The 18982-nt window shown below is 38.8% G+C and overlaps 1 protein-coding gene across 1 annotated transcript in view; it reads right to left on the bottom strand.

The window, feature by feature from the left end:
- The window catches only part of STK26 (serine/threonine kinase 26), a 54275-nt gene that overhangs the window by 11949 nt on the left and 23344 nt on the right, over positions 1–18982 (bottom strand). Inside the window, exons 3-4 of the mRNA XM_027054410.2 lie at positions 10700–10930; positions 2068–2124 (exon numbers count right to left, since the gene is read on the bottom strand). Of these exons, the coding sequence (XP_026910211.1) occupies positions 2068–2124; positions 10700–10930 (288 nt within the window). The remainder of the gene's footprint in view (positions 1–2067; positions 2125–10699; positions 10931–18982) is intronic.

Below are 18982 nucleotides of genomic sequence, written 5' to 3'. Positions count from 1 at the left end.
TCGAGAGATCATTCATCTAATTTCTTCATTCAACATGTGAGGAAATTAAGGCACAGAGGTTCAATGACTTGTCCATTATTAGCCAGCTAGTCAACGGCAGAACCAGGTCTAGGACGTAGGTCTCTTGATTTTTAGCTACGACAGGGCTAAAAACATCTTAAGTTTATTGAATTTATGCAACTTGGCAATTTGTTCTATTAGGCAGAGATCAGAACGGCAGGATGAAATTAAGAGACTTCACTCAGAGATCACATAAAACTGACCAACTACTACTACAGCTCACATTATTAGTTAGGGTTGGGCCAGCGTCCAGTGCTTAACATTGCTATTGCTGATCCTGCCGACGGCAGTGCACTAGCTTTGCCAATGCCCACGAAACAGGGAAGACATATGGTTAGCACCTTGGGGGACCCGAGGAGGTAACTACGATAAATTTGGAAAGAGCTCTGGATATTTAAAGGGTAGGAGGAGGATCATGGAGCAGTTGAGACACTTCTTGTGGAGCTAATGAAAAAACTATTGTGTAATAAAACTATGTGACAAGACAAATGGAAATGGGGCCATTTAACTTCAGGAGAAGAAAGAGATCTGACTCCATAAGCATGAAGGATTATTCTACAAAGAAATACCAGTTGTGTTCTATCACTAGAGAGGAGAAAGACAAAATGAACTCAAGCTTTGGGATGTACGAATTAGATGAGACACAAGGAAGGATTACCTAACTCGGCAACAGACTAAAATGAGATGAATTCCTAGAAGGAGATGAGACTCTCCATCAAATTTAATTACCACTTCTTTAGAAGGCTTTAAATATGGTTCTGTTTAAAGGAAAGAAAATCTTAGAGTCATTTCTGTTCACAGGATGATTTGAAACTTTGGAGCCATTGGCAGGGAGGATTAAAGCCCTTTAGAAATATTTAATCACTTATAGTTAGGGAAACTCATCTCCACTTAAAAATAAGAGTTAAAATGTTACTTGATGATCTTAGTCATCAAAACACTTTATTTTTAGAGACAGCATACTCTTATCATTTCTAAATCCAGGAGCATGCTAAGACAATATAAGTCACAGAATATCCAAGATGGAGGGGTGCCTGGGTGGATCAGCCAGTTTAACGCCCGACTCTGGAATTCGGCTCAGATCATGATCCCAGGGTCGTGGGATTGAGCCCTGTGTCAGGGTCCGTATATATTTTCAAGATGGAAGAGAACTTAAAAATAACTTAGTGCAACTTCTTTGTTTTATAGGATATCCAAATGTAAGAAATTTGTGTGCCTGGTTCCCAGTCACAGATTCGGTTACGAAGACCGCTCGCCCCATCACCTCACACTCCCATAGGCCACCCAGTGGCCATCTCTACTACACCAAGTTGCCTCTAGTAATTCGTATTGAATTTTCAATACAACGCCATATTAATAAAGGTTTAAAAGGGAGAAGAAAACAGCAATGACAGAATCACACTAACTTGGGGAAAACAACCAGTGTTTCTCAAAGGAATTTATGTGTGTGTTCCCATCTTCACTGGGTGGAACTTTTCCTGTTCACTGCAGGATTTTAGCATCCTGATCTTTGCCCACTAAAATGGCTGTAACACTTCCAAGTCAGTATGACAACCAAAAGTACCATCACATTTCCAAATGACCTTTAGAGGGGCAGAGAGAATTCTGCAGAGAATTGGGTCTGCAGGCGCACTTGGTGAGAACCCAAGAACTAGTTTTAGTGATACTTATCTGAATTACATATTTCAAAAATCCAAGAACGTTCAGTCTTTTCAGGGAAACGCCTGCAAAGTAAAACTCTAAACTGATGGCAATGGTCACACACAGTCCTAATTTGGGGAGCTTTATTTCATGAAGCTATTTGCGTTTCATATGTACTCTAAAAACGTCAGCAATATGCCCAATCTTGCAATACGGCTCAATCTATAGTCCTGAATAGAGACCTTAATTTGAATGTATTATCTAAAGCAACCACTCAGCTTGCCCAAAAGCCATTGCTTACTCCAATTAAAATAAAAAAAGCTAAAGTACAGACAGGTATGTGTGTAATTATTTAAAAATACTTACAAGATCCAGTGCTGAACCACCACCCAGGTATTCCATTATTATCCATAATTTTGAACCCTGTAAAGTTATGAAACAATTTAATCATTACAAGCCCGAGCGAAATAACATAGTAGCATAAAACATGAAATCTGACAGACTAATGTACTGGTTCTAAAATACAAGTTTAAGATCAGTTGTTTGAAACGCAGAATATATTTTCCCACAGAGCATTACAGATAAAAGTTCTGAGTCTTGACCTTTCTCCCTACCTATTTAGCTTGTGATATAGCTAAATAAATACTGTTTTTAAAATTGTTGAACTATTAAAAATTGTTACAAAACCCAGAAAAAATAAACCATAGCCTTAAATTATTATTTTGAATGATACTGAAAGGAAAAGATAATTACATTAAAGAATGAGGAGGTATGTGGAGACTTGTAGAAATTTTAAAGTGTATTCATTTTGAGAGGAGAGAGCAGAAGTGGGAGAGGGGCAGAGAGTGAGAGGGAGAGAGAGAGAATCCCAAGCAGGCTGTGCACTGTCAGCACAGAGCCTCACATGGGGCTCAAACCTATGAACTTCGAGATCATGACCTGAGCAGAGGTCGGATGCTTAGTTGACTGAGCTATCCAGGCGCCTCTGGTGTGTAGATGTGTAGAAATTTTAAATGGGGCTTCTGGGTTTTTCGCATATGATTTTAGAGTTTGAGGACACTAGACAGTTTGCCTTGTTTCAGTTTTTGGCTTTTGTTTTTATGTACTTTCCCACTTTCATCAGCCATGATTAATGGGCATTTTTGGTACACAGGTGGAGCTTAGAAAGAATTAGTGTCCCTCTCCCTCCGCACCCCACCGTGTCCCACTGCCGAGGTAAATGGATACGAGAAAGGGAGTGCGTAGCTTAAAGAGCATATGATTACTCCAGGTGGAATTTACGTCACTGTAAATTGTCCAAGAAGCAATGGGGCTCATTGGCAGAGTATATATAAATTCCAAATCAGGTATACACACACATGTACACAGACACCCTTCAGCGCCATCAGATACCAATCAGAATAAACCATCGAATCTGTTCTTCTTTCAGCTCTAGCTTGAAATACTATGGACACTTCTCTCCCCATGTCATCAGTAGTATGCTCTGAATTTTTGTGGGACCACAGAATTGACTGTAAGTAGAACGGTTGAGTTTACTCTACTGGCAAGTATCCAAGTTGTGAGTGGCTTGTGTTTTAAAAGTCCATTATAAGTAAGGCGTTTAGAATTTGGAAAGCAAGCAATTTCCCTTAGAAATAATGTCTAGGTTCCTGGGGTAACCCCCCACAAAAAGACAATTTAACACAAAGGTATCCATACTACAGCATGAGGAGTGCCAGAGAAACAAACTACTATTTTTATCATAACAATGTTTCTGGGGGGAAAAACACACTCAGTGTTGTGCTTCACCCTGGGATGTCAGGAACACATTTCTTACCTTTACAGCCCCAGCTGTAGGAGGAGGATTCTCGAGCTAAACTCTAAAACTCTAAAATCCCTGGGAAGTACTCAGGAGTTCCATTCAAAACGTCCACATGTGTCCATGAGGCTGGGGCTTTATCATGGCAGAGAATGGCCCCCAGTAACCTCATGGTGGGTGACACTGCAGTGTGAGTACTGGGATGTGGCCTAATGTCAGGGGCCGGGGAGGAAGGGCTCAGGTAAATTGAGATTTAGGGATTCCTCCTTTCCGGATGCTGACACCATGTAAGATGCGCGCGCGCGAGAGAGTAACAACGTATCTCCCTCCCCCCAGTTTTGATGTCCACTCTCCTATCACAGCCTGAACTGAAGGAACAACTGAGAGTCTTTGCTAGCGGCCGTGTCTCCGGCACAAAAAGAGAGCAAATACGTCCGCATGACAGCAGGGAGGGGAATGGAGTTCTAGGCGTGGTTCACATAACTTGTCTTTATGTATAGAAATTAGGCACTCGGAACCTGAGAATTGTAAACCTGACGTGTCTTTATATTTTTGTCAAGAGAAGAAAAAAGTAACGCTCCCAGCAGTGCATAGCTGGGGAAATTTTTCTTTTGCCACAAGATTGTTTCTAATAAGTACTACATTCTACCTTATGAATTCAGAATGCTTCCCATTCACCTGACATTTAAAAGAAAAATGAAAAGATCTTATTATTGGATGGTTATCTGATTTGTAGTTCCACATGACCAAAAACATCTGTTTTCCAGGTTTAAAATGATGTGTGTCCTTTCTGGGGGTACCGATTCCAAAATGGAAACTTACCAACTGTCTGTTCCTCACTGAAGAGTATTCATAGAAAGCGTAAAATGTTATTAGAGGTATGACTAAGCGACTTCCAGATCTGAAAAGAACCATTCCTCCTAGCAAGCGAGCTGTTTGGTGGTACCAGGGCAGGGAAGGAACCAGAGCCGTCAGACAGATTTTCTGCCTGCTTCCTTCTGATTACCGCTTCTGGAAGACAAGCCTCACTGGAGGATGGCCATAGATCTGGACCTTCAGAAGACTGTTACACAGTCTGAGTGCCTGAGTGGGCACAGGCAGGAATGGTGAGCTGGTGGGGGCTCTTCCCTGCTCAAGGAAGCTTTGCCCACAGAGGCTCTTTTTACAGGTTTCTGGTCCACAGCAGGGCTCAGTGAAAACGCCAATCACAAACCAAACCAAACCAAAAAAAGCCCAGACTCTATGTTTGTATTCTTTTGGAGGACTACAACTTCTAACCTTTGATTTCTGTGAAAAGATGTTTGTGCTGGAGAACGCAAATAAGTATGTTTGGCTTGCTTTTCAATAATTTACAAGGCTGAGATGATATCTACATACCAGTTTAAAATTCCCAAAGAGCCAGGGACTGTAAACCGTAACTGCACAGCCGGCACATTGAAGCAGAGGAAGTCCCTGAAGGGAAGAGTCCACTTCTCCACTTACAAAATGATCCACACATATTAACAGCGGGTTGGAGGAGTACGTTTAAAGTTCTGCATCAACATGGGTGGCCAGGTGGTAGGAAATGGCTCTCTGTTCCGAAATTCCGAACGCCTAAAGAGTAACTGCTCCAGAGTTGTACTATTTGCTGGGGAGATCGTGGAGCCTAATGTTAACAAATTACTGGTATCTGCAGTATCAACTCTGTTACCCCATGAGGCCAGCTGAACCCCACTGTTTGGTGCTAAATAGACACTTGGCCAAAGCGGGCAGAAAGGCTACAGTGCAATTTGGAATTCATTTGTTCATAGGAAAAAACCATTTAAAACATTCACTGTATGTATTTGAGAGATGATTATGGTACTGGATATTAGCTATATGTTGAATTAAATGGGCTGGTTGGTGCATCTCATAGCAATCATAGCACTGACCACATAATCCAACCTGTATGACTAAAGTCAGCCAGTCACCAAAAGACAAATGCTGTCTGATTCTGCTTGTATATATGAGGAACCTGTAGTAATCAAATTCATAGAGACAGAAAGTAGACTGATGGTTACCAAGGACTGTGGTGAGGAGACAATGAAGAGTTATAGTTCATTTTTATTTAAAAAAATTTTGTTTACATTCATTTATTGTTAAGAAACAGAGTGAGAGAAAGCTTGAGCAGGGGAGGGGCAGAGAGAGAAGGAGACACGGAATCTGAAGCAGGCTCCAGGCTCTGAGCAAGTGGTCAGCACAGAGCCTGATGCGGGGCTTGAACCCACGAACTGTGAGATCATGACCTGAGCTGAAGTCGGACGCTCAACCGACTGAGCCACCCAGGTGCCCCTGGAGAGTTACAGTTTAATGTGTAGAGAGTTTGATTCTTTTTTTTCTTCAAAGTTTATTTATTCATTTTGAGAGAAAGAGAGAGACAGAGAGAGAGAGCGCGAGTGTGCAAGGAGGGGAGGGGCAGAGAGAGGGACAGAGGATCCAAAGCAGGCTCTGTGCTGACAGCTGAGAGCCCCATGTAGGTCTTGAACTCACAAACCGTGAGATCATGACCTGAGCCAAAGTTAGATGCTTAATCGACTGAGCCACCCAGGCACCCCAAATGTGTAGAGTTTTGAATGAAGATGAGAAAGTTCTGAAGACGGATGGTGGTGATAGTTGCACAGCAATATGAATATACTCACTGCTACTCATGGTGGGCTTAAAATGATTACAATGGTAAATTTTATGATACATATTTTACCACAATAAAAAGGAAACAGCATGTCAAATTTTATAGAACTGCAAGGGACAGGAGAGATCATCTTGCCAGATGCTTTACTACCCCTGAATCATTTTCTTCCAAACTAGAATGCCTTGTCTATACTCCACCCTCATCCAAACCATGTTCAAGTTCTCGTTCAAATGCTACTCGCCATCATTCATGTTATGGTACTTGATGTACCCACAGATAAGTGGGTAATATGAAGCAAGTTAGATATATCCATCTGGGGCTAAGGAGACAGGCTAGAACCAGAGACATGAATTCAGAAATTGTCAAGATAAAGTAAATGAGACTGACCAGGGCAAGTATGCAGACTGAAATGAATGCACATAGTAGGGCACTCAATAAATGAATAAAGGCCTGCTAAACTGAATCTAATATGGGGCTCCTTAGAGGTGTGTTCTGTGAAGTGCAAAGCTATATTTATTTTGAGGGAAAAACACTGTAAGAAGGAGAAAATTTTTTCCTCTGCAATTTCCTTCAAGTTTTATAAAAAAATTCTCCCCCCCAATTTTTTTTTAACTAAAGAAGATTCCAGAAACATTCACCATACACTGGGAGTAAACACACACAGAAGTCTCAGGAAAAACAGTGAGAAGGTCACAAAATTTTGCAGACTCTATTCTGGAATATTTTACTTCAATCACTCAATTCCTTTTTCTTTTTTGATAAATATCAGTGGCGGTGGTATGTGGAGGGGGGGCATATTTCCTTAACATAAACAGAAATCTAAAGGCGATTTTCAGCAGCAAATAAAGGCATGATTCAAATTCTATTCAATGCCTGAGTGAGCTTCACTTTAAGATTTACATCGAACTAGAAAAATATTTAAAGATTATAAAAGATTTTTCCAATATTATGAGATCAGAAGGGAAGGGTTTGCTTATGTTAGCACTCTTCATAAAGACTAACTTTGTCTCTCAAGAAAATCTGCAGTGAACTAAAATTAAAGCAAAATACTGTGGTCATACTGATGTTTGTCTGGTTTTTACTCTTGTTTTTAAAAATGAAGTTATACAGTGAGCTCAGTCAAAATGAATACCTTGTACATTTTTGTATGTTTCAAGGAAATCACTACAACTGAATACAGTTTCAGAGAGCATATAATTTTCTCTCAAATGCAAGAACTTTTCCTCCAGCCTACAGTGAGGTCTCGGCTATGTATGATATCCTGAGTAAAGACAACCTGAGAAAAACCCATATCCTACTCTACTCAATTAACTTGACTCACAAAATCCCCTATGTCATCTGAAATGGAAGGATGTGCCACAACGATTGATAATGCAGTTCCCTGATGATACTTAGATGATGTAGCCTTGAGTTATATTGACTGCATTAAACAGAACCTTGTTATATTTGATGTGATTTTAGTTTAAAAAAAAAAAAGCAAGCCCACAAAAGTCCCATGTTTTAATATAAACTGAAAACAAACAAGTTGGTCAATTTAAATAAATGATATTAAAAGGTTATAAAATCATAAGCTATTTCTTTTCCTTTGTCTGTATATATGAACATGCGTACAGAGATAATACACACATTTACTTACTTTAATGTAAATAGATTCAGGATATAAATAACTAATATCAGCCAAATGTGAATTTCTACAATTTTATCAAGAAGTGCTATTTTCTTCAAAGTAGTCCTTCACATTGTGGACTTTAATTAATGATGGGTAAAGGAGATAAAAATAATTTCAATTTAATCCTTTATGAAGACGTCATAGATAATGGCTGTGTATCATTGACCAGTCTAAGAACATTCTATAATCAAGATTTGGACAAAACAATCAGATTTATTTATTTAAACATTAAGTACTTATTGGATGACTGGTACATGTACACTATGAGGGGAATTTTTTAAAAATGTGAACTCATACAAATAAATTATACAAACAGAACTATAATTCATTTGCCACAAGAGTACTGAACATTAATTAAAAACGCTATAAGCAACCAATAAAACAGTCAGTTGCATTTCGGTACCCAGTTTCAATATAATATAGAAAACTACATTTGAAATAGGACTTATTTAATATGTTAAGTCAGTTCCAAAAATAGCTTATCTGTTACAGGTGCCTAAGAATAGCAAAGGTTTAAATTTGCTCTAGAGTAGGTCTTGAATTACCAGTATTCAATCCAGAAAGTGTAAACCAGAATGAGCAAACACACAACAACCACAACCACAACAACAGCAAATTCCTGAGGCTGTCTTAAACCAAGCCTGCTATGGGAATCAGGAGGGAGACCTAAACATATTGAGACTGAGCGACCTCTCAGGATTCCTAAAAAGAATCTGACCCGCTAAATAAGTTTTGTAGGAAAGACTGCAAAAGCAAAATATGCCACAAAGAATCAAATAATTGTGTGAGACTAATGGCTAACACTTAGAAGTAAATTGGGGGGGGGGGGCGCCTGGGTGGCTCAGTCAGGTGAGCATCTGACTTCGGCTCAGGTCATGATCTTGCAGTTTGTAAGTTCGAGCCCCATATCTGGCTCAATGCTGACAGCTCAGAGCCTAGAGCCTGCTTCAGATTCTGTGTCTTCCTCTCTCTGCTCCTCCCTTGCTCCCTCTCCCTCTCCAAAAGAAATAAACATTAAAAAAATTTAAAAAAGTAAATTGTATAGGAATTACTGGCACTATCATCTCCTCCTGGAAGCCTTTCCTTCACACCATTAGCCTCTCTTCAAAGTGACAGAAGTGACTACTTGTTTATCTGTGCCCCATCTGTACCTTGTACGTACTTAATCACAAAACCTGCACCCTTTTAGTACAATATGGGATTGTGAACTCCTTAATGGCAGGAGTCACTCATTTTTATATCTCCAGCACCTAATACAGTGTGTGACACAGAGCGCCTGGCTGTTTAATGATTTACTCTATTGTGCATTCACACCACATTCATCTAATTCATGTAATATGAGAATAAACAGGCTTAGTAAAAAGAAAGTGAAATTCATGATTTCTGAATCGGTAGTAACTAATATGGATAGATAGATTACCCTAGGGTTTATTTGGTCATTAGAATATAAAAAATAGCATTCATTCTTATGGAGGCCAATAGCTAATGAGTTATAAACAAACCCCTTTTGGCCCAGAGATAGATGAACAAAAAAACCAATGAACCAAACAAACAAAAAACCTCTTCCTCCCCTTGTAAACCCTGAAAAGCAAAAATCTAACTAGTATTGCCTTCCTTTGAAAAACTTTAACATGATAAAAATTTTTTATTTTAAAATAATTTTAACTCTAACCTAGATTTTTCTAAGTTTATTTATTTATTTGAGAAAGAGAGAGAGACAGAGAGACAGAGAGAGAGAGAGAAAGTCCCAAGCAGGCTCCGCACCGTCAGCGCTCTGCAGGATGCGGGGCTCGAACTCACAAACCATGAGATCATGACCTCAGCCGAAATCAAGAGTTGGATGCTGTTATAACTGACTGAGCCACCCGGGAGTCCCTTAAGCTAGATTTTTCTAACTATTTATTCTTCAAATTTCAATAGACACGCATCCCGACTTCTAACTCTGGAACCCAAGAACTCTTGTGTGTGTGTGTGTGTGTGTGTGTGTGTGTGTGTGTTTAAGTTTATTCAATTTGAGAGAGTGAGAGAGCACAAGCAGGAGAGGGGCAGAGAGAGATGGAGAGAGAGAATCTGAAGCAGGTTCCAAGCTGTCAGCTCAAGGCCCAATGTGGGGCTCAAACTCACAAAATGTGAGATCATGACCTTAGCCGAAATCAAGAATTGGATGCTTAACCAACTGAGCCATCCAGGCGCCCCTAACTCTTGGGTTTTACTAACCAAAGAGTATTCTGTTATGCAGTCACATCTCCATCTGCTGTAACTTAAGGTGTCTACTAATTCCATGATCCTGGAAACTAAAATTCCAACTTTTGGGAAAGGGGGAGGAGCAGATAGTGTTCCATTTGACTCCACTTCCACAAGTATTTATCATGTGCTTGAGATGTTCCATGTCTTATGCTAAATGTGAAAACCAAGACTGGTTGAACTAAACTCCCTGCCATCAAGGAGCTCATAATCTGGAAGGAGAGAAAGATGTGTAAATAACCACAACTCAATGGAATAAATGACATACTTACATATTCCATCAATTCTGAGGTTGAGACAGACTGGACCATTGAGAATAATGTGTGAAAGCCCAGGGGGAAAGCTCTTTCCTGACAAAGGATGTGTCTCAAGGACCAGCTGTATTACTGCTCCTCCATTGACCCAAAGTTCAGGTGTGGAATAACGGTGCAGCTGAGCACTGGGATGCATTCAGGACACAGCTGCTAAATCTAAAAACAGTCTATTTGGCACTATAAATGGAGCTGGATTCTGCCTGGAGCCCAAAGACTGCCAAATCCTAATTTAAGACACTGCCTTTCAAAAAACAGAATTAAAAAAAAGAAAGAAAAACTTATAATGAAAATACCTTATGACTTAAATAATACAACACACACATTACCTTTAAATATGATCCATAGTATTTTGTTACATATGAGCTGTCACACTGACTCAAAACAGTTATTTCTTGCTGAATGTCTTCAATTTCATCTTCGGCTTCCTCGAGGTCTATGATTTTAATAGCAACCACTTGCTGGGTACGGTTATCAATTCCTTTGAAAACTTCTCCAAAGGAGCCTTTCCCGATGCGTTCTAACTTTGTGAACAGTTCTTCTGGATCAGCTATGTTATTCTAAGGGGGTGGGGGCAGGAAAGAGAAAGAAAGAAAACACAAATGTTTTGCATCAAATTTTTTGAAATGAAGGAAAATAAATCACATAAGACAATAACACATTTTTAAAAGCATATAAACTCCCTTGACTCTCCACATGTGCTTTGTTAGGGCAATTATAATCCCAAACAGCCAAATAGTCCATATTCTACCAGATCACCCACACTAACTGGGCTTAGCTGATCCTGTTACCACAAAACAATCCCATGGAGCAAAATGTTATCTCTGATGCCTGTCAAAGGGCCAGGTACTCTTTACTTTGACATTGGCCTTAGCAACATTTTTTTTTGTAGATAGATTTCCTCAGGCAAGGGAAACAAAAGCAAAAATAAACTATTGGGACTACGCAAAAATAAAAAGCTTTTGCATGGCAAAGGAAACCATCAACAAAACAAAAAGGCAACCTACTGAATAGAAGATGTTTGCAAACGATACACCCAATAAGAGGTTAATATCTAAAATATATTTAAAAACTTATACAACTCAAAAACAAATAAACAAATAATCTGATTTTTAAATGGGCAAAAGACCTGAACAGACATTTTTCTAAAGGCATACAGATGGGCAACAGACACATGAAAAGATGCTCAACATCACTAATCACCAAGGAAATGTGAATGAAAAACAAAATGAGATATCACCTTACACCTCTCAGAATGGCTGACAAAAAATAACAAGTGTTGGCAAGGATGTGGAGAAAAAGGAACCTGCATGCACTGTTGGTGGGAATGTACATTAGTGCAGCTACTGTGGAAAACGGTATGGAGGTTCCTCAAAAAAATTAAAAATAGAAATACCATATGATCCAGTGATACCACTACTAGGTATTTAGCCAAAGAAAATGAAAGCATTAATTCAAAAAGATAGATGTACCCCTATGTTTACTGCAGCATTATTTACAATAGCCAAAATATGGAAGCAACCCAAATGTTCATTGATAGATGAATGGATAAAGAAGATATGGTATATATATATATATATATATATATATATATATATATATATATATGCATATATATGCATATACACACACACACACAAACACATATATATACACACACATACACATATATATGATGGAATATTACTCAGCCATCAAAAAGACCAAGATCTTGCCATTTGTGACAACATGGATGAAACTAGAGGGTATTATGCTAAGTGGAATAAGCCAGACAGAGAAAGACAAATACCATGTGACTTCACTTGTATGTGTAATCTAAAAAACCAAAACAAACAAAGAAAACGACTCTTAAATACAGAGAACTGATGGTTGCCAAAGAAAGGGTGGGGGGCAGATTGAAATAGATAAAGGGGATTAAAAGGTACAAACTTCCAATTATAAAATAAATAAGTCACAGAGATAAAAAGTATAGCATAGGGAATACAGGCAACAATATTACAATAACATTGTTTGGTGACAGATGTTTACATTTATTGTGGCGAGCACTAATGTATGAGTCATTACCTTGTATGCTTGAAACTAACATGACACTGTATGTTAATTATACTTCAGAAATATGGGGCCAGGCACTTTTTAGGATGAAGCAGTGGACTAGGCAGGGTCTGCACATTAATGCAAGGGTAGCGATGGTGACAGAACACTTAACCTGAGCTATAAAGTAGGTAAATTGTTTAAAATTCTAACATTCTGGCAGCAAAATATTACCTCTTAACTCTTCCTCTCTCTGATATTCCAATTATTCCACCTGTACTCCTAAACCACCATGTAAACAACACAGAATGCAAAAGGCTCAAGAATCTACAAGTTTTTTTTTTTTTTTTCTTTGCTTGGGATCCTATCTGTATGTAATGTTTTCATTGATGGTTGAAATAAGCTTCTTCTCTGCCTTGATCATAAATGCTGGTGCTCGTTTGGAAATGGTAATACGTTGAACTTTTGCAACTCATCCCACAGTAGGAATCCAGAAATCAACATTTTGCTACAATAAAATCTGGAATCAAGCATAGGTGTTTTAGGTTACAAATGCCTCGGTATGACTTCTGCTCATAAATTCACTGTCCTTTCCTGATTCACAAATATCCTTCATCTTATACAATTTTTAATCCAAATTTTCCTCCAACAAGACAATATTTATATCATTATTTAAACTCACATTGCCGAATATATACTCCTGATCCAGTAGAAACACAGTATTTCCAAACCTCCCCCAAATAGGCAGGTTATTAATTTACACTTAAATGCGTCAAAATATAAAAGGATGCTATCTAGTTCTGGTGAGCTACATGTATTTAATCTGTCAATTGGACCTAGATTATCTCTTCATTTACTACAATTTTACCTATTCAACAATTTCAGGAGACAATTTCAGAGTTAGCATGATCCCTTAGATCTTCTTTTATTAGACAACAAGATCATCAAAGTTTACTTTTGTTTCTCATCCAGTTCTTTGTGGCACTGTCATCAAACAGACCCACTATGATCCCATTAAACTGCCTGCCTTTGAGTAACCTAAAAGCTTATGCCTACTTTTACAGAATGTCACCAACTTTTCTTTTTTCAACCTGTCCAAAATTCAGTTTGTACATGACCTGCTTAATTTATAAGCTTCCCCATTCTCCTCGATTGGATTTTTTCCATTCCTAAGAGATGCACTTTCCATGTAGTAGTCTCTTTGATATTTGCAAGCTACTTGTTATCCCCTCCCATCTCTAATACCCACATAGAACAAATATATCTTGAGCTTCCATATGGGCTTGTAAAAATAACTTAGATTTCCAGGAGGCTGCAAATGGGTCTTAATGCTTACATTTTGTTATATACCTTCTCTAAAACTTGAGTATCACCATCATTATTGACTTCCCTGGTGTTCCCTTAGCAAGACATTGTACTTCGTTGTGATTAATATTATTTAGCAGCTAACCCACAAGTTACCTCTTTCTACTTGTGGTGATGGTTCTGGTCTTTCCAGTACTTTGTGGCAGAAATATCCACCAAAGCTTTGTGATAGGTTTACCTCTCAGTAAGTTCCTAAATTCAGTGGATTTGGAAAAAGAAAAGTAATAAATCTTTCCATTTTTCTGATATAGCTACAATACAAATCTGAAGTTGTAAGTATACCACTGACTAAAAAAATACATAGTGTGCACTCCCTGATAATACATTCTGGACTAGCAAGTGTATTCCTTTAACTTTATAACAAGATTTTGTTCTTGTAAGCAACAAAGATTAAATCCTAATCTTAATTCACGTTTTAAAAGGATTTGACTGAAACAATCAACTCCAGGGAGAACATGGCTGTCCTATAATAAAATGAGTTCCTGAAAGTATGTAAACAAAGATTTAAAAATCAAGTCACATTTTGAATTTTAAAAAAGCTCTGAAGTGAATCCTAGCTCATGAATAGCTTCCCATCATAAATCCAGGAATACCATGTTGGAGAAACAAAAAGAGAAAGTTCCATCATTTACAATGTTTGTACAACTCTTCACGAGTATAATAATCTCACCTCCCTGTCTACCTGAAGGATAAAGATCCCTGCCCTGTTTACCAATTCCTGAATCTTGGATAGATAATACCCAAGTACTCTCTTTCCCTTCCCCATCTCACCAGCTTCTTAAACCAAAGTATACCAAATCTTTATTAAGATAGGTTTCCTTTCTGTTTTTCGTGCAAGGGCAAAGTCAAGCAAATAAATGGTAAACATCGCAAGTAATGCAATAGAAAACGATCTGTATGTTTACATAATGGAGTACTACGTGGCAATGACAAAGAATGAAATATGGCCCTTTGTAGTAACGTGGATGGAACTGGAGAGTGTTATGCTAAGTGAAATAAGCCATACAGAGAAAGACAGATACAATATGTGTTCACTCTTATGTGGATCCTGAGAAACTTAACAGAAACCCATGGGGGAGGGGAAGAAAAAAAAAAAAAGAGGTTAGAGTGGGAGAGAACCAAAGCATAAGAGACTCTTAAAAACTGAGAACAAACTGAGGGCTGATGGGGGGTGGGAGGTAGGGGAGGGTAGGTGATGGGTATTGAGGAGGGCACCTGTTGGGATGAGCACTGGGTGTTGTATGGAAACCAACTTGACAATAAATTTCGTATATTTAAAAAAAAAAAAAGATCTATATGAACAAGCTGATTGGCCTGCTCATTCACACCACTCTTCTTCAGAGTCTCTAAGAAAGTCAAGTCAAGTCAACTCCCTCTGCATCCAAATCAAATCTTAAGAATATTAAAATATTAAAGAAAAAGAAAATTAATATTATATTAAGAATTTCCAAAGAATATTAAAATCTCCTACTCTTCCTACCTCTACTGCAAAATCTCAGTTTACTACTATATCTGTATTTGCATTGCCTTCTCAAAGCTGTAGTGCAGGATGGAGTTCTAAGTTATGTAGCAGCAAATGGGAGGAATGGCTACATTAACTTCACATTGATTTAAAACTAATGGTAGTTGATTTCTACATGCCCCACAAAAACAGGTCCATGCAAATGGGAATTTCACAGGTGCACCTCAGGACATTTACATTATTCCTTGACGTTCTGTACTTGTCCTTTGCTTGGATATGAACTCTTCAGCTGTAGTTACACTATTACAAACTTAAGTCTTAGACAGAAGTTATCATTACTAATAAAACAATAACCGGCAACAACCTTTCACTATGGGAATACTCTTAGGATGTCTAAAAGGGATATCTTACTGTGGCAAGTCAGGGGCAGAGGGAAGAAGGCTTCCTGCATACTTAACTCACAGAATCAGGGGGCTGGAAGGACTCATAAGGGTTCTCTAAGGAGTCTTCACTCCTGGCTAAACATTATTATTTTGTTTATTTATTTTGAGAGAGAGAGAAAGAAGGAGTGCAAGGAGGGGAGGGGCAGAGAGAGAGTGAGACAAGAATCCCAAGCAGCCTCCACACTGTCAGCTGGGAGCCTGACATGGGGCTCAAACTCACAAACCGTGAGATCATGACCTGAGCCGGAACCAAGAGTCAGACGCCTAAGTGACTAAGCCACCCAGTTACACCAGTACAACTTTTAAAATGCAGATACCTAGGCCTCATCCCCAAACTACTGATTCAGGATCTCTGAAATTAGGGCCCAGCAATAAGTTCTTGTTTTAAAGTACTCCAAACTACTTCCTATGTAGTCATTTTGGCACCAGACTTGACATCAGCATTGGGAACCACTGAGCAGACATCTGAAATTTGTATCCTTGATTATAGGGAACTTGTCACCCCTATTTTTCCTCGGTAAGACTGTGGCTCTCTTCTAACTGTGCACACTGAAAGTGGACAACTTAGGAGATTAAAACAAAACCAAAGGGACTTTGGTATTTGTATATACATAGCTATATTTAAAAAATTAAGTCTGCAATACTTCTAAGGACACATCTCTAAAATTAGTACCTACCCTCAAATAAGACCAGAAAAGTAATATTTACAAAAACACACACAATGTAACCCATACCCCCCCCCTTTTTTTTGTAATTACTTCAGTTTATTCCTTCACTATTCAAGAGGCCAGGACTCCAGGAGGCGCCACAAAACAGAGGTAGGATAGCCCAGAGTGCAATGGCTCATACTCTTTGTATAAATATCCTTGAACGTTTTTTAACACAATAGCCTATGTGTTAATAGGGTACATAATAGGTTCAGATCTAATTGATGATGGTTTTGAGTTACCAGTCAACACTGGCAAAGAGTTAAAGTTTAGCTACTAGAAAATGGGTACAAATTGTGGGAAGGTGGTGGTGGAGAGGGAAAAAGGTTTCCCTCGAACCTCTTAGGGTCCCTGGCTGGGTCTGAAAATTAAACTCACAAAGACTAACAGAAGAAAAGCATATACATTTACTTAATGTCAGTTTTACATGACACCAGAGCCTCCATAAGGAAATGAAGACTCAAAGAAATGGTTAAACTAATGTATTTTGATGCTAGGTTTGACAAAGAGTGAGAAATTGTGGAAAGATGTGACAGGACAAAGAAATGTGGTGAACGGGGGAGACTTAGCAAGGCCAGTTTGTTCAGATTCTTCTTGGCATCCTGTTGTCTTTAAAGATAAAGATGCTCCTTTCTTTCTGGTACCATGAGAACACCTCTCACATGAGGATCTTATGACCTGCTTCAGGGAAGGAGGGCAAGGAGGACGGGAAGGGGCAGAATCAGTCAGAGTGACCTTCTTGCTTCTGCTACTTTCTCAAACTCCTTTACCTTAACATATTCAACATGCCAAGGTGCTATATTTTGGGATAGCATATCCTGAACCCCATCAGGGGCATTGGGACTAGGCAAAATCAGGAGGAACGAGAAAATTGTAGACAGAATTAGAATTGGCTTTGAGGTGGGGACCTGGAAAGCCAAAAGTAGTAAAGAACCAAAGGTACAAAATCTAGTTTCTTTGAATCTGAGGTAAAGTAAAACTTCCAGTCTGGAGCTGAGAGTAAAAACAATAGATTTAGGGAAGAAGAGGAGGTAGATTTCTCAGAGAATTTGACCAGGAAGGGTCGAGTGCAAGTGAAAGAACCCTCAAGAAGCAAGAACCCAGCTGAGCAAAGCTGACCTCAAGCTAGGTTTTGCACTTGCCTCCCTACCTTAATAAAATCCATACTATGAATGCTCTTGGCTACATACTTTTTGCACTTTACAAAGCCTACCAGTGACTCACTGATGAAGAGGGGTAAACAGGAAATGATGAGCGAAGAATGTGCTAATGATATCAGGCTTAGAAAGGAAGGCCTCTTACTCTTTTCATAGTCTCAAGTGGTAACGCCAGGAGTGACCTGCTGTGAACTGAGGATGCCCAGACAGTTACAGAGAATAAGTAAAAACTGTAACCCAACAATATACTTAGGACTAGAGATGCACCCACTTCTCCCAAGCTAGAGAGGAATGCTTTTCTGGATCACGTCCATGTCTATATTATTACCTGCCATCTAACAAATAGAATGCATAGAAGTCATTTCCTAGGGGCTCCACCAGCCTCACCTGCAATTAGTTCTATTATGACTGCCTATGTTAAGATTGTTTCAATTGCCCTATAACCACTTCTTCAAAAGTTTGTTGAGTGTGTCCTAATCGACATACTGCCAGAAAAAAAATAAAGATTTAAAGTCAACAGCCATCTATCTCTCAGCACTGGTTGTGTTCAAGACCACCGGACACTATCTTTTTATTTTTAAGTTTATTTATTTATTTTGAGAGAGACAGAGGTAGCGCGAGTGGGGGAGGGGCAGAGAGAGGGAGAGAAAGAGAATCCCAAACAGGTTCTGTACTGTCAGCGCAGAGCTGGATAAGGGGCTCCAAACCACTAAAATGCGAGATCATGACCTGAGCCAAAAACAAGAGTTGGATGCTTAACCAACTGAGCCACCCAGGCACCCAGACACTATCCACCTTTTTAAAGTGCTATATATGATCCAAGCACAGCTGACTTCTCCCTTGATAGAACTGTAACAGTCACAGGCTTTTACAGCTGGAAGGAAATGTATAGGTCATTTAGACCAACTCCTTATCACCACCATCAGTAACAAGCATTTATTGTATGCCCACCGGGTCCCAGGCTAATACCATCATATGGAAGCTATGAAATTTAAGGCCATTTATGTCAAAATGATGGCAGAGGTAGGGAGAGGTTAAGAAGGGAAACAAATCCTGAAATTAAAAGAATGATAGGATCTTTGAGATGGATGGGAACTTAGCAAATATCTGATCCAAAATCAATTTTTATAGAGGAAAAAATCCTGTAGCCTACAGAGATTATAAATTGTTCAAGGATATAAGGTAGTTAACTGGTGGCAAAGCTCAAACTTGAACCCAGGTCTTCTGACTCTTAAGTCTAAGATGCTTTCACTACAGCTTGGATTAATTTGTAACTTAAATTTTATCCTTTGGCTATAAAACCAAAATTATTTTCCATCATGAACAGATCACGGAACTGTCCAATGTGTATTTAGTAATATCCTTACACTTAAAGAATCTGAAAAATTTTAAACTTAAAAGAATTTGAAAAACTTAAAACAGAATGTTCCTCTTCTCCAAATGATAG

The sequence above is a fragment of the Acinonyx jubatus genome, chromosome X, assembly GCF_027475565.1.
Source record: "Acinonyx jubatus isolate Ajub_Pintada_27869175 chromosome X, VMU_Ajub_asm_v1.0, whole genome shotgun sequence".
NCBI lineage: Eukaryota > Metazoa > Chordata > Mammalia > Carnivora > Felidae > Acinonyx > Acinonyx jubatus.
This window is presented reverse-complemented; position numbering and strand designations above follow the sequence as displayed.